The sequence below is a fragment of the Heterodontus francisci genome, chromosome 36, assembly GCF_036365525.1.
Source record: "Heterodontus francisci isolate sHetFra1 chromosome 36, sHetFra1.hap1, whole genome shotgun sequence".
Classification (NCBI taxonomy): Eukaryota; Metazoa; Chordata; class Chondrichthyes; order Heterodontiformes; family Heterodontidae; genus Heterodontus; species Heterodontus francisci.
Window position 1 is genome coordinate 29,340,004 of NC_090406.1, and position 18,190 is coordinate 29,358,193.

Here is an 18,190-nt window from a genome sequence, read left to right on the forward strand (position 1 = left end):
CCATCCCTAGTTGCCCTGAGAAAGTGGTACTGAGCTTTCTCCTTGAAGTGCAGCAGGTGGTATTGTGTTCTGTAGCAATTGCTTTACAACTGAGGGCTGTTTTTGCATTGAAAATATTGGGTCACTCACCGCCGCGTTTATATACACACACTTTGCCCTTAACAATTTTGGGTAGGATCCTGGGATTGGCAGCCAGATGAATACTTCTTTCAGGTGGGAGGCCACTTGTAATATGCATTTGGTGTTCTTAAACATACACAGGGCCACAATTGCTATTTTGAGATACAAAAGATTTTGAGGCACAGTGTGTGCTGTGTATACTCAGTCCAGTAGTCTTTTGAAAGGACTAGTTCAGGCCACCCAGTCGATGGCTGAAGTTTCTTTTTATCTTTAATTTTTGTGGGGCCTGGAGGAGCCTGGGTATGCCTCCTGGGTCCACTTAAACTTTGGCTCGATGTTGGCCTATGCAAGTTCCCAGTTCTAGATATAGTCACCAGCTCCCCCTTCCCCTGGCCTAGGCTCTGACTGTTGGCTGATTTAGTGTGCAAGGTGGCTGATTTCCTGCACTTGCAAAACTGCCTTAGAATACCAAACTTCTGCCCACATAGGGTTATCAACACTCTCAAATTGTGCTAGAATTTCCAGGAATGAAAGTCTCTCTGACACTGGCACAAGCAAACTGGGAGAAAAATCATAGGGAAATAGTGGGTAAAGTTTTGTCTTTAATGGGCATCTCCTGTTCGCTATTTCTTGCGCTAAGTACCCAGTCAGACTTGAGAACCCTACAGAATGCACCCAGGCAGAGTATTCAATGGCAGTCATACAAAGCCCAAATTGAGGAGTTATGATTTCCTGGCACCCCTCCGGGAAAATGCATTGCACAAATGCAGCACCGGGTGTAGGCAGGAAATCTGGGGAAATGGAGCCACCAGTTGGTGTCATGGGAATGGGAGGCACATCATGTGATGAAACCTCCCGGAATCCATCCAAACCATCCCAGCAGTGTCCATTTTTCTCCAAAGTCACTTTGTATTCCTGAAAGTGTTCCACTTTTCCTTTGTACTGCTCTCTTTTAGAAGTCTGGCCCAGTCTACACTCTTCAGCTCACTCCTCATTCCCTCAAACTCCACTTTCCAAAGATTGTAATTTCCTGCAGCCCGCCTCTCCTCCTCCTCCAGTGCAAGCCTGACACTACGTTTTCTCTCGTTATTCCCATGAAAATCTTTCCTGTTTACTTCTGATAAGTTGTTGTCTCCCATAACAATTGGGTTCCGTGTCCCATATACTTCTGTTAATTGATCATAAAATTTTAGATTTAATGTGTTTGCAATTTATTTAGGGTCAGATATGGATAGGAGTGAATTATGAGATATTCTCTAAACACTGGGCTTGTCACAATAGCCACATTTTTTTTAATGACGTTTCATAACTGGCATTACTAGAAAAGTACTGCCGTGAGTTTTTGTTCTTTTATACAATGCTGGTTCTGGTTTTACATGGTTTGCTGATTTGGCAAATAATAAACTGTTACATAATTTTATGTAAAAACATATAAGTTCTGTAAAACAATGTGCTTATTTAATAAGAGCAATTTATAAATGAAGTAGTGCAGCCGTGTTAAACAGCGTTGGCTGGCAGCAGACAGCTGAAATTAAGTGTTACCTACATTCGGAAATTTATATTCCCCACATGGGCTGTTCAGCACCTGGAGATATTACAAACCAGTGCCCGCCAGATCAGCAGAAGCCACTTATCATGTTTGGTGGAAATCCAAGAGTCCATTTGGAAGCCATTGAAGTAACGAGTTATTGTTCACATACAAAACTATTTTCTCTCCGGCCCTTGTGTGCCACAGCTTGAAAAAATTAAACATGGCAGTGTTGGAATGTAAAGTGAGACGCAGGCAGGAGTGAGTCAAGGTCTGTGAATTCTGTGAGTCCATGAGGTTGAGTGAAGGGTAAAATGCCCAAGCTATCTGCAACTAAGAGCTGAGGCAGAAAATGATGCCAGAGAGAGGTTTTAGGCAGTGAGCAATGGGTTTCTGGTCTCTGTACTTAATCAGTACAAAGGCATGGTATTTGGAAGCCTCAGCAGTACTCAGAGATGAACCCTGCAAAGGACTATGAGCACTCTGCTGTGTTCATATGCAAAAGCTACAGCTTCCTTTGGCTCTAATACAAAAGCAGATGCTGGAAATTGGAAATAAAAACAGAAAATACTGAAATACTCAGCAGGTCAGGCAGTATCTGTGGAGAAAGAAACAGAGTTAATGGGCCGGATTTTAGGTTGAAGCCGAAGGTCCCGACGCCAGGACTAGAAGCGGGTGTGGCTTCCGTCAGGGCCACAAGTGACTGACCACACATGATCAAGTGGTGGCTGGCCAATTAAGGTAAATATGGTGCAGGGGCCATCCAATAAAGTGGACGGTGGTGGAGATACAGGCATCAACTGATGCCGCAGCAGGTGCTGACGCCATATTTAAAGGGCTGCCCGCCTTGCATTCAATTTTTCATTGCTAATTGTAAGGATTTCTTCGGGGAGAGAAGCTGCACAACGATAGCAGAAGGAAGACCCAGGGTGGCCCCACACTTTAGCGATGCCTCCCTTTAGGTTCTCTTGCAGGCTGCCAGGGAAAGGCGTGAGGTCCTTGTCCCTACAGATGGAAGGAGGCAAGCTGGGAGCCCGACCAAGCAGGCCTGGCTGCGGATAACAGAGGATGTCAGCAACTGTGGGGTCACACCAAGGACCTGGATCCAGTGCCACAAGTGGCTCAATGACCTCATCTGGGCAGAGAAAGCGAGTATCTCATAAACCCTTCACCTCTTAGGTCTTGCATTTGTCAGAGGAGGAGGGTGTGTTGGGTCAAGAAGGAGTGCACACCCAGATGTGGGCAGTGGGTCAGGACATAAAGACAAGCTGGCTGAGACATGGCTAAACGGTGCAGAAAGGCATCCTTTTATCACTGGAGACTCTCACAAAATCTCTGGAAAGGGGCTGCATGCAGGAGGCATCTGTGTGCCCCCATCAGGAACCGCTAGACTACCAGCAGCATATATCTTGGAATTGTCCTCGCTGGGTGACCAACAACATTCATGCTTGTGTCTGCGGGAGAAGATAGCAGACAATTGCCGAAAGAGGGCCAAGACCGGCAGTGAACTGCCAAATCTCCACATCCTGAGCCCGATGGAGGAGGAGGCCATGGAGCTGGCATGGCTACAGGACAGATGGTGTGTTGCAAATGGAGAGTCAGGCACCTTCCCAAGACAGTGAGTAATGTTGCTGTGGGGTACAAGGGTGCCCATGCAGTGATGGAGCCATGCTGCTCATGAGGTATCTGGTGCCTATAGGGACCTCCAACATGGGAGTGTTTACTATGTCAGGAGGGAAGGACCTTGACTCTTCAATGTCTCTGTTCTCTCATGCAGGTCACGTAAAACATCCATGAAGAGCTGATGAGACTGAGGAAGATCAGAGCTTCAGAGGGTGCATCATCACCTCATACCCCTGCACTCTCCTCCAGCACTGGTACTCTCACAGTGGGTATGTGCTCATGGTTAAATTTGGTCACACAACCTTGTGCACACCGCACAGATGCACCCGGACAGCTGACGGCCCAGGCCTCTGACAGTCGGAGGGCTGTGGGACACCAGGCCCATACTGAGCCCCAGGCTCATGACGTGCCTCTGGTGTCGCCAGCATCATGGGAGATGCTACAGTGAGAGGCCAGGCAACATTTGGCAGAAATACCAGAGGCACTGAGGCCCAAGCGCAGATGATGGAGGAGTCGATCCAGGCCTTGAATGCTGCATTGTCTCTGACTGGTGCACGAATGGCGTCCTCCATTGAGACATTGGCGGCTCTCCTAAAGAGCCACATCCGGCAGAACACAGTGTCTGCAGGATATTTGTGCAGACCTGCATACCCTCATCTTGACCATGAGTTCAAAGCAGCAGTGGCAAGGTGAGAGGGCGATGGGGGACCTGGAGTCACCACCACGTCCTTCACCCTCTCAGATCAGCAGGCAGGCACAAGAGTACCTTGCAAGGGAGGAGGAGCGGCTGCATCCGGCAGCTGGGGGCTCCTCTCTGGGTGCTCCTGGTGTGGTAGCAGTTCCTCAGCCCCTGTGCCAGTGATGCCAGATTTTCCTTCATCCCTGATGAAAGAGGGTGCTGCTGTTTCTGTGCAGGAAGCCCTCAGCATACATGGGCCCTCCAAGCCTAAAGCTTCCAGAGGATGACTGCCAAGGTCATCTCTAGCCAAGGGGCAGCAAGGTCAGCAGCCTGCATCCACTTTAGCTGACAGCACAGGGGAAGCACCTCGTAGGAGTTCACACAAGAGAATAAAGAAGAGCACCTAGAAGCATGGAGAATTCTTGGGTAAATGTAAATAGAAAGGGTAGCGTTTGTCAGGGATAATAAAGATAAGGTTCTATCTCACAAGATCTCCTTCCTCTAATTTATGGTTTTCGATGCTTCATTTCAACACTACCTCTGTCAAGGGGCCCGTGGCAAGGTCTCATGCTGCGAGGAGTCAGCTCTGGAGCCTTGCCAGCTGAGCGCTGCGCACCTGGGCGCTGAGCAAATGCTTCCTGAAGGAAGGAAGGTGACGACCAGATTGCATAAAGTTAAGTCTTTTTTGGTCAACCTACAACTGGGCAGTAAGGATCAAAGGAAACATGAGCCTCCCTTGCACGTATCTCATAGCATCTTTCCTGTTGTCCCAGGGGCCCTTCATCTGGCGATGCTTGGCAGCTTCCTCCTCCGCACCCTCATTGTCTGAGGAGGGGTCGTGCTCCTCACTATCCTCAATGTTCAACGCCTCCCTCTTTGTAGCACCAGGTTGTGCAGTGCACAGCAGACCACCACGAAATGTGAGACCCTCGCCAGGGCATACTGAAGGGCTCCACCGGATCAATCTAGGCACCTGAATCTCATCTTGAGCAGACCAATGGCTTGCTCTATGGTCGCTCGTGTTGTCCATGGCAGGATATGTACCTTTCCTCCTGTATCTGTGCCTGGTTTCCTCACAGACGTCACTTGACCACGTCCTCAGTAGGTAGCCCTTATCTCCAAGGATCCATCTGTGAAGGCACACGGGAGGGGTAAAAGTTCTTGCACCTTGGGACTGCCTTAAAATGTAGACATTGTGGCAACTTCCTGGGAAGTGTGCACAGATCTGCAGTATCCATTTACATTGTTTGCAGACTAGTTGTACATTGAGGGTGTGGAAGCCTTTCCTGTTGATGAAGGCCCCTGGCTGGTGTTCAGGAGCCTTGATGGTCACATGCGCGCAGTCGATGACATCCTGCATCTGTGGGAATCCAGCGATGGCCCCAAATCCTATAGCCCTCTCAGCCTGAAAGTTGGGATCTGTACGGAAGTGCACATTGTCGCTGGCCCTTCTGAAAAGGGCATTGGAGACCTCCTTGATGCACTGATGGGTTGCTGACTGTGCGATCCCACACATATCCTTTTTGGATCCATGGAATGATCCACGGGCAGAGATGTTCAGGGCCACACTGATCTTCTGTGCCACTGGCATTGGATTTCCACCAAGTCCCATGGGGCACAGACCGTTCCACAACTTAACACATAGGTTAGTGATGGTCTCCCTGGAGAGGCTGGATCTTCACTGGCACTGTAGGTAGTTGAGCCTCGACTGGTAGACCCTCACTGGAGGGTAGCTTCTCCTGCATGCCCTTCTCCACCGCCTGGAGGCCGATGCTGACCCTCCTGTGGGCCCACAGGTTGTAGCAGTGCCTGGAACTCCCTCGCACTCTGCTGCATCTTCTCTTCAATGGGATCCCCAAAGCCTGGATGAATGAGGCCCATTGATCAGTGGCCTCCCCCTATGTTCAAGGCCTTCACTGCCAATGACACCCCTCCCCCCCACTCCATGCCTCCACTTGTCATCTCTGATGAGGTGACACTTGCGAGTTGCTTCCCTGGTATGGCACCCTCACAATGCTGGCACCTTTGCCCCCACTCCTCAGACGATGCCCTTCCTGCTCCACCCTGCCTGGCAATTGATGCTGCCTCTCTCGATGGCCTCCCTTTACAATCAGGAATGAGCTCCCACCTCCATGTCATCTCCCTCAACCAGGCAAGACTCTGAAGCCCGTGATTCCCAAGCGCTGTTAATAAAATTTAAAACTAAGAATAAAATCTCTGTCAATAGACCTCTTAACTACCTCAATTTCTTTCCCGCCGCAGGGGAGTCTGCTTTCTGCCCTCCATATTTGCCGCCATTGTTAAAATCGAGATGGGACATCACAACATCAGGCTACTGATTCGATGTCTCTAATCCTGATTTTATGCCCCCTCGCCCCACCTCATTCCTGTCCCCAAAGGCTGCATAAAATTCTGCCCAACATTTAAGGCCCTCGACCTGTTTCTCTCTCGACAGATGCTGCCTGACCTGCTGAATATTTCCAGCATTTTCTGTTTTTATTTTAGCTTCCTTTGGCTATTTGGATGCCTGCCCCTAGTTTGCAAACTCTCCTACATGCTTCTAGATATATTGCATTACCTACCATGTCTTACTGCTCACCTTTTTGCTTACCTGCAAGTAGTCAGTATGAACTTGCTGTAATATGACCTCAGGGTGTCCCAAAGTGCTTCATAGACAGTAAATGTTTTTTGAAAAATAGTCACTGTTGTAATAAAGGAAAATGCGACAATCTCTGTACCGCAAGATCCTGTAGACAGCAATGAGATAATTGACCAGATAATCTGCTTTTGGTGGTGCTGGTTAGAAATAAATGTTGGTTAAGACACACCTTGTATAAACTAGTACAACAGGAGCAGCCAGAAAATGGAGAAGATTGACTGTGTGCAGAAACCCAAAGCACAGGCTTCGACATTGTCTTGAATGATTCATATCCAAAAGTTGGGTTTCAGTGACAGTAATAGACTTGGGTAATGACACTCCGCCAGCACTCTGGGTACAAAGACACTTATACAATACAGACTCTTTTTCAATACCCCCTTCACTTTGACATTGTAATACAGTCTCTGGTACTGCCTGTCAGTGCTCTCTTCACACTGACACTAAACTACAGTCTGGTACTGCCTGTCAGTATTCCCTTCACAATGACACTGTAATACATCCTCTGGTACTGCCTGTCAGTGCTCTCTTCACACTGACACTATAATACAGTCTGTTACTGCCTGTCAGTACTCTCTTCACACTGACACTATAATACAGTCTGTTACTGCCTGTCAGTGCTCTCTTCACACTGACACTATAATACAGTCTGTTACTGCCTGTCAGTACTCTCTTCACACTGACACTATAATACAGTCTCTGGTACTGCCTGTCAGTACTCCCTTCACACTGACACTATAATACAGTCTGTTATTGCCTGTCAGTACTCTCTTCACACTGACACTATAATACAGTCTGTTACTGCCTGTCAGTACTCTCTTCACACTAACACTATAATACAATCTGGTACTGCCTGTCAATACTGTCTTCACACAGACACGTAATACAGTCTCTGGTATTGCCTGTTAGTGCTCCCTTCACACTGATATTGTTATACATGGTACATACATTATGTAATTATCAAAACAGGATCATGCAGGTTAATGTGCCTCCCTGGAAGCTCTGATATATCTTTATCTGTGGAAGTAGGGTACCAGGGAGACCAAGGCTGTCCTTCACTGCCTGAATTATGAAACATGCTCCCAGTATCTTGGAGCAGCTCCTCAGATGTCTGCACAGATTGGGCAGCCAATCACTGCAACCTACAGGGTCTCCAGGATAATTGTTGTCTGCTGGTTGGCCCATTTCATCTCCTTGGAAAGAGGCATCAGCATGCAGCATTGACCTATCATTAGCTTTAGTAAAAGGGTGGAAATGCCAATGAACAATATCAGCAATCCTTGCAATTCAGAAAGTCTGGTACTAATTTGAGCTACCACACAAGAATTGCCACAATTATACCATTCCTTAAAGGACCAAATATATCTGCCAAGCAGCTCCACCTAAATCACACTGTCCTAGACGTTCATGCTATTGTTCTTCTATTTTAATACCATCTATTGGCAACTTGTACTGGGCCGCGACCGTAACGTAGCGAATGGCAAATAAATAATAATCAAAATAAGTGCAGCAGATTTATATCCTCTAATATGTAGCGTATAGATGTTGGCACAGTGCTGCCCCTTGGTTCTTGTACTTTGTTTCAGATCTGTGCTATGTAATCTACCGATCCTTCTCAGTGATTCTTTGTGGAAAGGGCTTTGTGTGTGGGCTGACTACAACTGCTGGGATCCTGGTGGCCCAATACACTCCTGACACTCAACCAAATTTGGACAGTGATGGCTGAGCTGTCTCCTTTCAGCCAACACGTCCCATACCTGAAGCACCAAAGGTGAGTGGGGAGGGGGAAAGGAAGATATAAACAACAGTCCAGCTGTCATAGCCCCAATTTTGCAATCTCACTAAAATGGTGTGTGTGGTTGCACCTGCATCTTGAGGTCATCGGGAAGGCTGTGCCAAATTCTGTGATCTAAGCACCTTCCAACCACTCCATCCCCCCATTTGATTAGATCATAGAGAAAGGAAAAGCTTGTCCATGGATCCTGGGCTACAGCACAGAAGCAGCTCTTAAAGGTTTTCTGTTGACCATGACTTTTTTTTATCCTTTCATGGGATGTGGGCATCTCTGGCAAGGCCAGCATTTGTTACTCATCTTTAATCACCCTTGACAACTGAGTGGCTTGTTGGGCCATTTCAGAGGGCATTGCTGTGGGTCTGGAGTCACATGGAGGCCAGACCAGGTAAGGACAGCAGATTTCCTTCCCTAAAGGACATTAGTGAACCAGATGGGTTTTTACGACAATTGACATTTTCATTGCACCATTACAGAGACTAGTTTACAATTCCAGACTTATTTATTTTTTGATGAATTAGTTGAATTTAAATTTCACCAACTGCTTTGGTGGGATTTGAACCCATGTCCCCAGAGCATTAGCCTCAGCCTCAGTGACTGAACTCAGAATAGTTCAGTGACATTATCACCATCAAGTTGTGATGTTGACTGGAAAGTGGACAGTCGAGGCAGATGGACAACACTGGTTCCTTTGATGCTGAGTTGGAAATCCTGCTACTGGACCTGCACTAGGTTAGCCAGCTCTGCTTGGACATATTTATGGATGTTTCATCCATCATTCCATCCTGCACACCCCCACACTCTTATGACCATTCGTCGCCCGCTATGACCATTCTTGTAGTACACTGTCTTCCTCCTCCAAGTGAATGGTGAATAGACTCGTCATTACCTGGTTGGATGATTCTTGACTGTCAGTCAATCAACATTTTCTTCCCATGTCCAATATTTTTATAACTAGAACAAAAGTATTCAAAGAATATTATTTTTAAAACACAATCTTTCATTGCTCCAATAATGTTTCCCCTGAGTTGCTTGCAGCAGTGACCTGGACATTAGTCTTTAACATCTGGAGACTCCAGGACAATCCTGGAGGGTTGGCAACCTTTATGTGTAGCAAAGGCAAGGTGGTGTGACATGGGGCTGAAGTAAACAGCTACATGGAAGGAAGTGACCAATTGAGCCATCCAGGTGTCTCATACTTGGCTATAAATGAGGAAGAGGTTTGTGAGTATTAGGGTGAAAGTGAAGGGACAGGATTTTCCCAGCCCTGGGGCGGCGGCGGCGGGCTGGAAATTAATCAAGAGCCGCGTCGGAATGGCTCCCTGACGCAGTCCTGCCGCCAGGAAAGTTTCTCAGTGATGGAACTGGATGTGGATGAGCTGCCCGCCGAACGGAGGCAGGCAGCCAATTTAAATAATTAAAGGCCATGGCCCACTACTTTGCCGGTGGCGGAGCTGCCCACCCGCCATGTGGGGAGATCGCTACCTCCCCGCAGCAGCCCAGGGGGCCATCGGTGCTAGAGACTCCATTCCCCAAGGAGGGGACCACGGGCAGGGAAATCCATCCACACGGCACCAATGGGCCATTCTGAGGGGCCTGCCTGCTTGGCCACTCTGACTTTAAATAGAGTCATAGAGTTATACAGGACAGAAACAGGCCCTTCGGCCCATCATGACTGTGCCGGCCATTAAGCACCTATCTGTTCGAATCCCATTTTCTAGCACTAGGCCCGTAGCCTTGTATGCTATGGCATTTCAAGTGCTCATCTGAATACTTCCTAAATGTTGTGAGGGTTCCTGCCTGTATCATCCCTTCAGGCAGTGTGTTCCAGATTCCAACCACCCTCTGGGTAAAAAGTTTTTTCCTCAAACCCCCTCTAAACCTCATGCCCCTTATCCTTAAATTTATGCCCCCTGTTATTGATCCCTCTGCTAAGGGAAAAGTTTCTTCCTATCTATCCTATCAATGCCCCTCATAATTTTGTAAACCTCAGTCAGATCCCCCCTCAGCCTTCTCTGCTCTAAGGAGAACAACCCTAGCCTATCCAGTCTCTCCTCATGGCTGAAATGCTCCAGCCCAGGCAACATCCTGGTGAATCTCCTCTGCACCCTCTCCAGTGCAAATCACATCCTTCCTATAGTGTGGTGCCCAGAACTGTACACAGTACTCCAGCTGTGGCCTAACTAGTGTTTTATACAGCTCCATCATAACCTCCCTGCTCTTATATTCTATGCCTCAGCTAATAAAGGCAAGTATCCCATATGCCTTCCTAACCACCTTATCTTTCTGTGCTGCTGCCTTTAGTGATCTATGGACAAGTACACCAAGGTCCCTCTGACCCTCTGTACTTCCTCGGGTCCTATTGTATATTCCCTTGCCTTGTTAGTCCTCCCAAAATGCATTACCTCACACTTCTCAGGATTAAATTCCATTTACTGTTACTGTCTTACTTACCTGTCCGATGGTGCCTTCGTGCTGAGGTGTTCCCTTGATCCCCGACCTGCCTCAGCAGTGCCTGCCTCTTCTAGTGAGGTTAGCGAGCCTTCGGACCTGTTGCAATAAAAACAGAAAGTGCTGGAAATACTCAGCAGGTCTGGCAGCATCTGTGGAGAGAGAAGCAGAGTTAATGTTTCAGGTCTGTGACCTTTCGTCAGAGCTGCTGGCCCGCTGAGTAATTGGATGGTCAGCCTGGAGGTGGTTTCCAGGAAAACTGCTGAGCCGATCCCACTTTGGGATTGGGATCCCCAACGTCGGGGTCCCGAAGCCTGTGGTAAAATGCTGCCCAAGCTTTCTCCTATATTTTGCTGACACTTTTTTAGTGGGACCTGATCAATCATGGCACAAATCTAAATTCACAATTCCCACCACCTCGGAGTTACTGTTTCAAGCACTGCGCATGATAATCGTTCTTTTGTGCACAGCCTAATCTGCATGGCAGGCATTCCACTAGGAATAGAGCTGTTTCTGTTAAGTTTAAATTTCTGCGCCTTTGGCAAAACAGTTTCTGGGTTAGTGGAAATAAATAAATTAAGCTGTTAATTGCAGATGGTGAAACAGATTGAGTGAACCAGCCGAGGGGTCTAGGCTTGTAGGAACAAATTAATTAAAGTGTATAAAGGAAGGCAGTTCCTCATGAGATATTTCTTGAATACGCAGATAAGGCAACATTGGAGTGAGGCAGCTATAGAGTGAGTAAGTAAAGTTTAGCTCTTGCAGAATTCTACTGGTAAGCAGAAGTTAAGTTTTAGACTTAACATATTTTATTAACTTTAAATTTCTGCACCTGTAACAAAGTTAAAATGATACATGGCAGTTCCCAATAAAATTGGCCCCAAAATTAATGGCGGGATGGGAATGGTGCAGGTGAGCCCATTAACGAGTCAAGACCCTGGCAACATTGGGGACGGAGAGGCCCTGCCGATCTTAATGACAAGGCCTCATTTAAATAATTCTGTGCGGACTCCCACTGACAGCTGGCCAGATTGAGCGAAACTTAACAGCAGGAGGCCGTAGTTGGGGGTACAGTTAGAACGGTCCTTGGCCATCAATGGGGCAGGGAGGAGGATAGATCTGAGCTGTGATCGGAGGTGGGGGAGCCTGTGGATGGCCACAACTGGGAATGGGGGAGGTTGGGGTTGCAGAGGCCAAAGGCTTCCTTGTGAGGCCTGGGGAAAGAATGCAGGAGGTTAAGACAAGACAATGTTCTAAAACTGACTGGGCTTCTTCTGACCAGTCAGCTGCTCCCGCCATGTTGCTGTCGATGGACGGCAGAAAGCACGGAACTCCCCATGTCGAAGTTTTAAAAAAAAAGTCACGCCGCTGACATCACTAGGGCACAACTTTTGTAAGTAGGCGCCCGCCTACATTTTGCAAAATCCTCACCCAGAGCCTGAACTTTAGCCCTAATTATTAAAATTGACGCCTATGTGTTTGCTGAGTTAGCGAAGATAAACACATTAAGATGATAATTGTAGATTGTTAGTGAAGAAGCCTGGCGGCTGAAGGGATGGGCTTGTAGGATGAAGTGATGACTAGGCCAATTAAAATGATAGAAGACAGTGCCGAATAAGAATAACAACATAGTGAAGAAGCTACAGAGTAAGTGATGTTTGGGGAGTGGAGGGGAGGGGAGCAGGTAAGAGTTCGGGCGAACAGTATCACCATTTTTTAATTAGATTTGTGGCAGTATTGTGATGGTTCTGGAACCCTTATGCACATGGGGCCATTGTGGATCATCCATGTATCTCGAGGCAGTATATCTTTCCTTAATACTTTTTGCATGGCCCACTTCATAAGGGGATTGATAATATCACTAATTTAAAAAATGTAGTTACCTTTTCAACAGGGAACCAGACAGTAAGTCAAGCCTGGACTCCCATGGTGCGCATCACTGCCTCCAATGCTGAGGCTGCTATGTCTCTTCCTCTTGTCATACCTCTGAAGACATGCCAGGCTACTGAGAGGCCAAGGACATGAGATCTCCAAGTATCGGCAATGCCTACCCTTGGGCCCACTCTTCCATGGTGATGACCCTCTTTAGGCTGAGCAGAGTTTGCCAGCATTGTGACTGGAATTTAACAGAATGGGTGAGCTATTTCAGGGCCATAGTGTTAGGCAACTGTCAGATGGGCAATAAAAGTCCTGCAAAGGAAGGAGGATCTAAGCAATGCTGTATCATTGTGGAGCACGGGTTTACCCAAGAGGTGAAAGGCAGGTGGACTACAAGAATCGGAGAATGGTAGTGCTGGAGTTTATATAGATGAACCTTTTTGCTGTCATGGCCAGGAGTCATGAATGATATGCTGCTTCCTGAGTGTTGGGGTGAAAGGCACCATTGAACAGGTGGAAAAATTTCTTAAAAGGAAAGGAGAGCAGGCAAAAGTTGTACACATATGAGCTAATGAAATAGATAGAAACACATCTGAAACCTTGCAGCGAGAGTTTAAGTAGTTAAGCACAAGATTGAAAAACAAGGCCTTTAGGGTAATAATTTCTGGATTGTTTTCCATGTTATGCTTGACCAGGTTGAGGAGAAGAAGATTAAGCAGATCAATATGTGTCTGCTGATGCATGATTGTAGGGGGTCACAGTCTTGGAACATCAAAGAGCGTCTGGAAAAGGGGAAGATTACACTGAGTATAGCACTTCCTGATTTCCTTCACTCTACCATTGGTGGCCATGCCTTCAGCCATCTGGTCCTTAAGCTCTCAAATTCCCTCCTTCAACCTCTCCACCTTGCTTTCTCTCTTCCTTTCTCCTCCTTTAAGTGGCTCCTTAAAACCTACTTTTTGGGCACCTGTTCTAATGTTTCTTCCTGTGGCTTGGTTTCAAATTTTGTCTGATTACAATCCTGTGATGTGCAATGTTTGACTACGTTAAAGGGGACATCTAAATGCAAGTTTTTGCTGTTGTTGGCATTCACCTGATCTAAAATGGCTTGTGTAAATAAGAACATGGGAATGGGAGAAGGCCATTCAGCCCCTCAAAGCTGTTCTCCCATCCAATCCAATCATAGCTGATCTGTACCTCAACTCCATTTATCCGTCTTTGATTCATATTCCTTGACAACCTTGCCAAATAAGTTATAAAAACAAGAAATGCTGGAAATACTCAGCAGATCTGGCAGCATCTGTGGAAAGAGAAGCAGAGTTAACGTTTCGGGTCAGTGCTCCACAGATGCTGCCAGACCTGCTGAGTATTTCCAGCATTTCTTGTTTTTATTTCGGATTTCCAGCATCCGCAGTATTTTGCTTTTATTGCCAAATAAGTTGATATGTTGATCTCAGTCCTGGAAATTTCAGTTGGCCTAATATTCATTGCCCTTTGTGTGAAAAAGTGCCTCCTAATTTCACTGCTGAATGGCCCAGCTCTAAGTTTAAGATTGTGCCCCCTTCCCCCACCAGTGGAAATAATTTCTCTGTATCTATCCTGTAAATCCCTTTATCATTTCAAATACCGAAATAAGGAAGTGGGTGGGGGTTGAGGTGGAGGAGAGGGGGGCGGATTTAAACTAGTATGGTAGGGGGATGGGGATATCCAGGCTTAATTATAGAGATGTAGAGCAGGATTAGTAACTTTTTTAAAAAAATTGTTCTTGGAGTGTGGGTGATGCCTGGAAGGCCACATTTATTGACCATCCCGAGTTGTCTTGTAGGCCTTCTCCTTGAACTGTAGCAGTTCTTGTGCTGTTGATGATCCTAGAGTGATGTTTGGAAATTCCAGGATTTTCATGCAGCAATGATAAAGGAATGGCAATCTATCTGCAAGTAAGGATGTTGTGTGACTTGGAGGGGAACGTGGAGGTGATTGGTGTTGGTGATGCTGCTGATTTTGCCCTTAGTTTTTGAAGCCATGGGGCTAGGAAGTGCCGTTGAAGTCAGCTTGGTGAGTTGCTGCAGTGCCTACTGTAAATGGTACATTCTACAGCTACAATGAGCCAGAACGGAACCGTAAAGGATCAGTTCTAATAAATAATCAGAAAATATTACCAGAGCAGTAAGACAAAGAGGGAGGGATTGAGGCAGTGAGCAATTATATATTTTTTAAAACTGTTGAGGATTGGGCAAGGAATATCAGTGGTAAATGAGAAAACTAAGAAAAAGAATATACCATGTCTCAAAATACTGCCATCGGGATTCAGTGGTACACATGTGATTGCACAAAGCATTCAAAACAAGAGTAAGAAGCGTTAATCACTATGGGTGTGGGAGCGGGGGGTGGGGTGCAGAGGTATGAAAGAGCAACTATAATGGACACATGACTTACATTTAGAAAGCACTGGGAATTTCATATTCCTGGAGATAACATTTTTAGGAGCGAAAGGGAGAGGAGGAAATGGAGGCGGTATGGCAGTCTTAATAAAGGACCCTTTAAGAGGACTGGAACATAAAGACGTTCCAAGGGGTTGTGTTAAAACAGAATGCATATGGATAGAGTTAAGGAATAAGAATGGAAAGCCAAGAGATTTACTACAGGATATCAAAATGATGACGAATTGGAATAGGGAAAGATGATTTCCTCTGGTTTGGGAGGCAAGTCACGAGAGGTCATCAAGTCAAAGTCTTCACCGAGTGAGGAGGAATGTTAGGGAGATTCTTTGTACATAGTGTATTATTACAGCATGGAATACATTTTCACAAGCAGAGGCCCTGAAATTCCAGGGGTTAGTAAAGACAGGGAGGTCTTCTATCTATTTAAGGAGGGTGGGGAGGGGTGAAATTTCAGGTGGATCTCGGATGCTGTGGGTTTTCACCCCTTGCAAAGAAATTCTAGTCAGAAGGAGAGCAAGAACACCTTTTTCCCACTTGACTTCCCCTTGGTGTTGCCAGCTCTCGATGGATGCACTCTGGAGCTTTCGTTACATGACTGCCCACATCCAACAACCCCTCCCAGTCAAACAGCCTTCTTCCCCCATCTGCAATATATTCTCAACTGATAGACAAAAGTGTTCAAAGAAAATGGGGGGAAATAAATCACCATTTTTTAGTGCCCCTAAGATTTTGGTCATTTAGTGCAGAAGGATTAATGTTGACAGCTGGATTTCAATACAGGGAAGTATGAGGCCATTCATTTTGGACCAAAAGCAGTTAAATCTGCATATTATTTAAATAGTGAAATCTAGGAAAATTGGATATCTAAAGAGATTTAGGGGTCCATGATCATTAAAATGTAGTAGTCAAGTACAAAAAATAATGAAAAAGTCGAATGGAATGTTAGCCTTTATAACTAGCAGGCCAGATTATAAAGAGGAGGAAGGTTTGCTACAACTATACAAAGCCCTGGTTTGACCACATCTGGAATACTGTGTACAATTCTGGACACTGCACTTAGAAAGGATGTATTGGCCTCATGGGGGGTCGGGTGGTGTGGGGGGCGGGGACGGAGGGCATGTTACCAGGGCTCCAAGGGTTAGATTACGAGGAGGGATTACAAAAAGTAAATTTGTAGTCCCTGAAATATAGAAGGTTAAGGGGTGATTTGATTGAGATTTTTAGGATATTGAAAGGAATTGATGAGGGTAGATAAAAGAGAAATCTTTCTGCTAGTGGGGGAGCCCAGGAAAAGGGGACATGAGCTTAAAATTAAAGCTAGGTCATTCAAGAGAGAAGTTAAGAAACATTTCTTCATGCAAAGGGTGGTAGAAGTGTGGAGCGCTCTCCACAGAAAGCAGTAACCGCTGGCTCAATTAATAATTTTAAATCTGAGGTAGAATTTTGCTAGGCAAGGGTATAAAAGAATATGGAGCCAAGGCAGGTGAATGGAGTTGAGACACCAATCAGCCATGATCTCATTGAATGACGGAACAGGTTCAAGGGCTGAATAGCCTCATCCTGTCCCTGTGTTTCTCCCTGGCTTGCTCACTTCAGTATCCAGGAGATTAATCTTTAATTCCTGGAAACTCCAGGACAATCCTCGGGGGTTGGCAAACACTACTCCCCTGCTTCCCACATCAAGGAGGACATTAATTAATTAAAAGAAACAATCCCACTTGCATCTTTCTAAGCGTTTTTAAAAGTTCTCTTTTGGTGCTCTTGGGTCTCCATTCCTCCCCCAGAATGGCATGTCCAGAGTTTCCTGGCTGCTGTCCCTAACCATGAAGATGAATATATCCTCACAGTTTGGGATAGTGTTTATTGTAGGCTGCATGGGAGAACAGGAGTTCCTTTGGCCTCAATATTAACCAACACTTCACCCCTGCCACCTCACAACAATGGGTGGGAGGAGGTCAGGGAGTGTGGGTTACAAGCGAGGTGTCAGAGTGTCTTATTGTGGAGAGGCAGGGACACTTCATTAGCATATTTAAATCAGACTCCCACAGTACTTTGAAGATCCTGGTTTCAATTTAACACTGTCGTGTGAGTTTCCCAAGGCTCAGCAAAATGGAAGTAGGAGCTGTCTGCTTCAGAAGTTAATTGTGTTTTATAGTACTCCTTGTGGGCCAGGAGGAGCAGCAGCGTTCTCACCTCGTCCCCTTGAGGAAGTCTTTGGCTTCCTTCCTGCTGATCAAGGCCTCCCTCTAACACCTGTTGCTATCACTAATCTCCTCGCGCTCCACCTTCCCCTCACACCTTCCCAACTGCCGATGGCCTCTCTCTCCCCCTTCCACCCGCTATCATGGCTTACCCCTCCCAACCCTCCCCAACATGCAAGCTCCAGTCTGCAGCCTGCCCCTCCCCCCCCCCCCCTGATTGATTGGTATCATCCCCAAACGCCCCCATCTGCGGCTTCCTGCTGCTGATTTTCTTGCCTGGCAGCTAGTCAATCTGGTCAGCTGCTGGGTGGGAAATGGAATTAAGAAATGGTAATGATGTCCTGCCATTAATATTGGTAGGGTCTCAGAATTCCCAGCTTTTCCGAGTCCTTAGCCCACTTTCGGCCTCCCACACGCTCTCTCCCCATTTTAAGCATAGAAAAGTAATAGGCAGAGCTTCTGGTGGCCATGGGCCAGTGGGCAAGAGGAATGTGCCTGAAGTAGCGATTGTATCTGTCTGCCTGATGGTAACCAGGTGCCTTCGCACTGATGCAATCTGACATAACCACGGGGATTATGATTTTCAGCAGCAGGATGTCCTAAACTGCAGGTATTGTGTTTGACTGGTAAGGCCGGTAGAAATTAGGATCTGTGTTTACAACTTGGGTTTTCAGATGTCTGTAGAATTCCTCCTCTTGTAAATGTTGCTGAAGCTGTGAGCCTTTTTTAAAGTCTTCAGTAATGCTTTTGATAAGGTCCCGCATGGCAGATTGGTTAAGAAGGTAAGAGCCCATGGGATCCAGGGTAATTTGGCAAATTGG

The 18,190-nt window shown here is 46.5% G+C and overlaps 2 protein-coding genes across 2 annotated transcripts in view; one reads left to right on the forward strand and one right to left on the reverse strand.

Moving 5' to 3' along the window:
• LOC137351387 (neurturin-like) overlaps window positions 1-18,190 on the forward strand; it is a 113,309-nt gene that overhangs the window by 40,091 nt on the left and 55,028 nt on the right. The gene's annotated exons all lie outside the window — the stretch shown is intronic.
• Window positions 4,645-5,562, reverse strand: LOC137351448 (putative nuclease HARBI1). Its single transcript, XM_068015895.1, has one exon. It carries the CDS (start codon window positions 5,560-5,562, stop codon window positions 4,645-4,647), a length of 918 nt encoding a protein of 305 aa, XP_067871996.1.

Coding starts and splice junctions, on each gene's coding strand:
- LOC137351448 (XM_068015895.1), bottom strand. CDS start 5,562: ATGGGACTTGGTGGAAATCCAATGCCAGTGGCACAGAAGATCAGTGTG.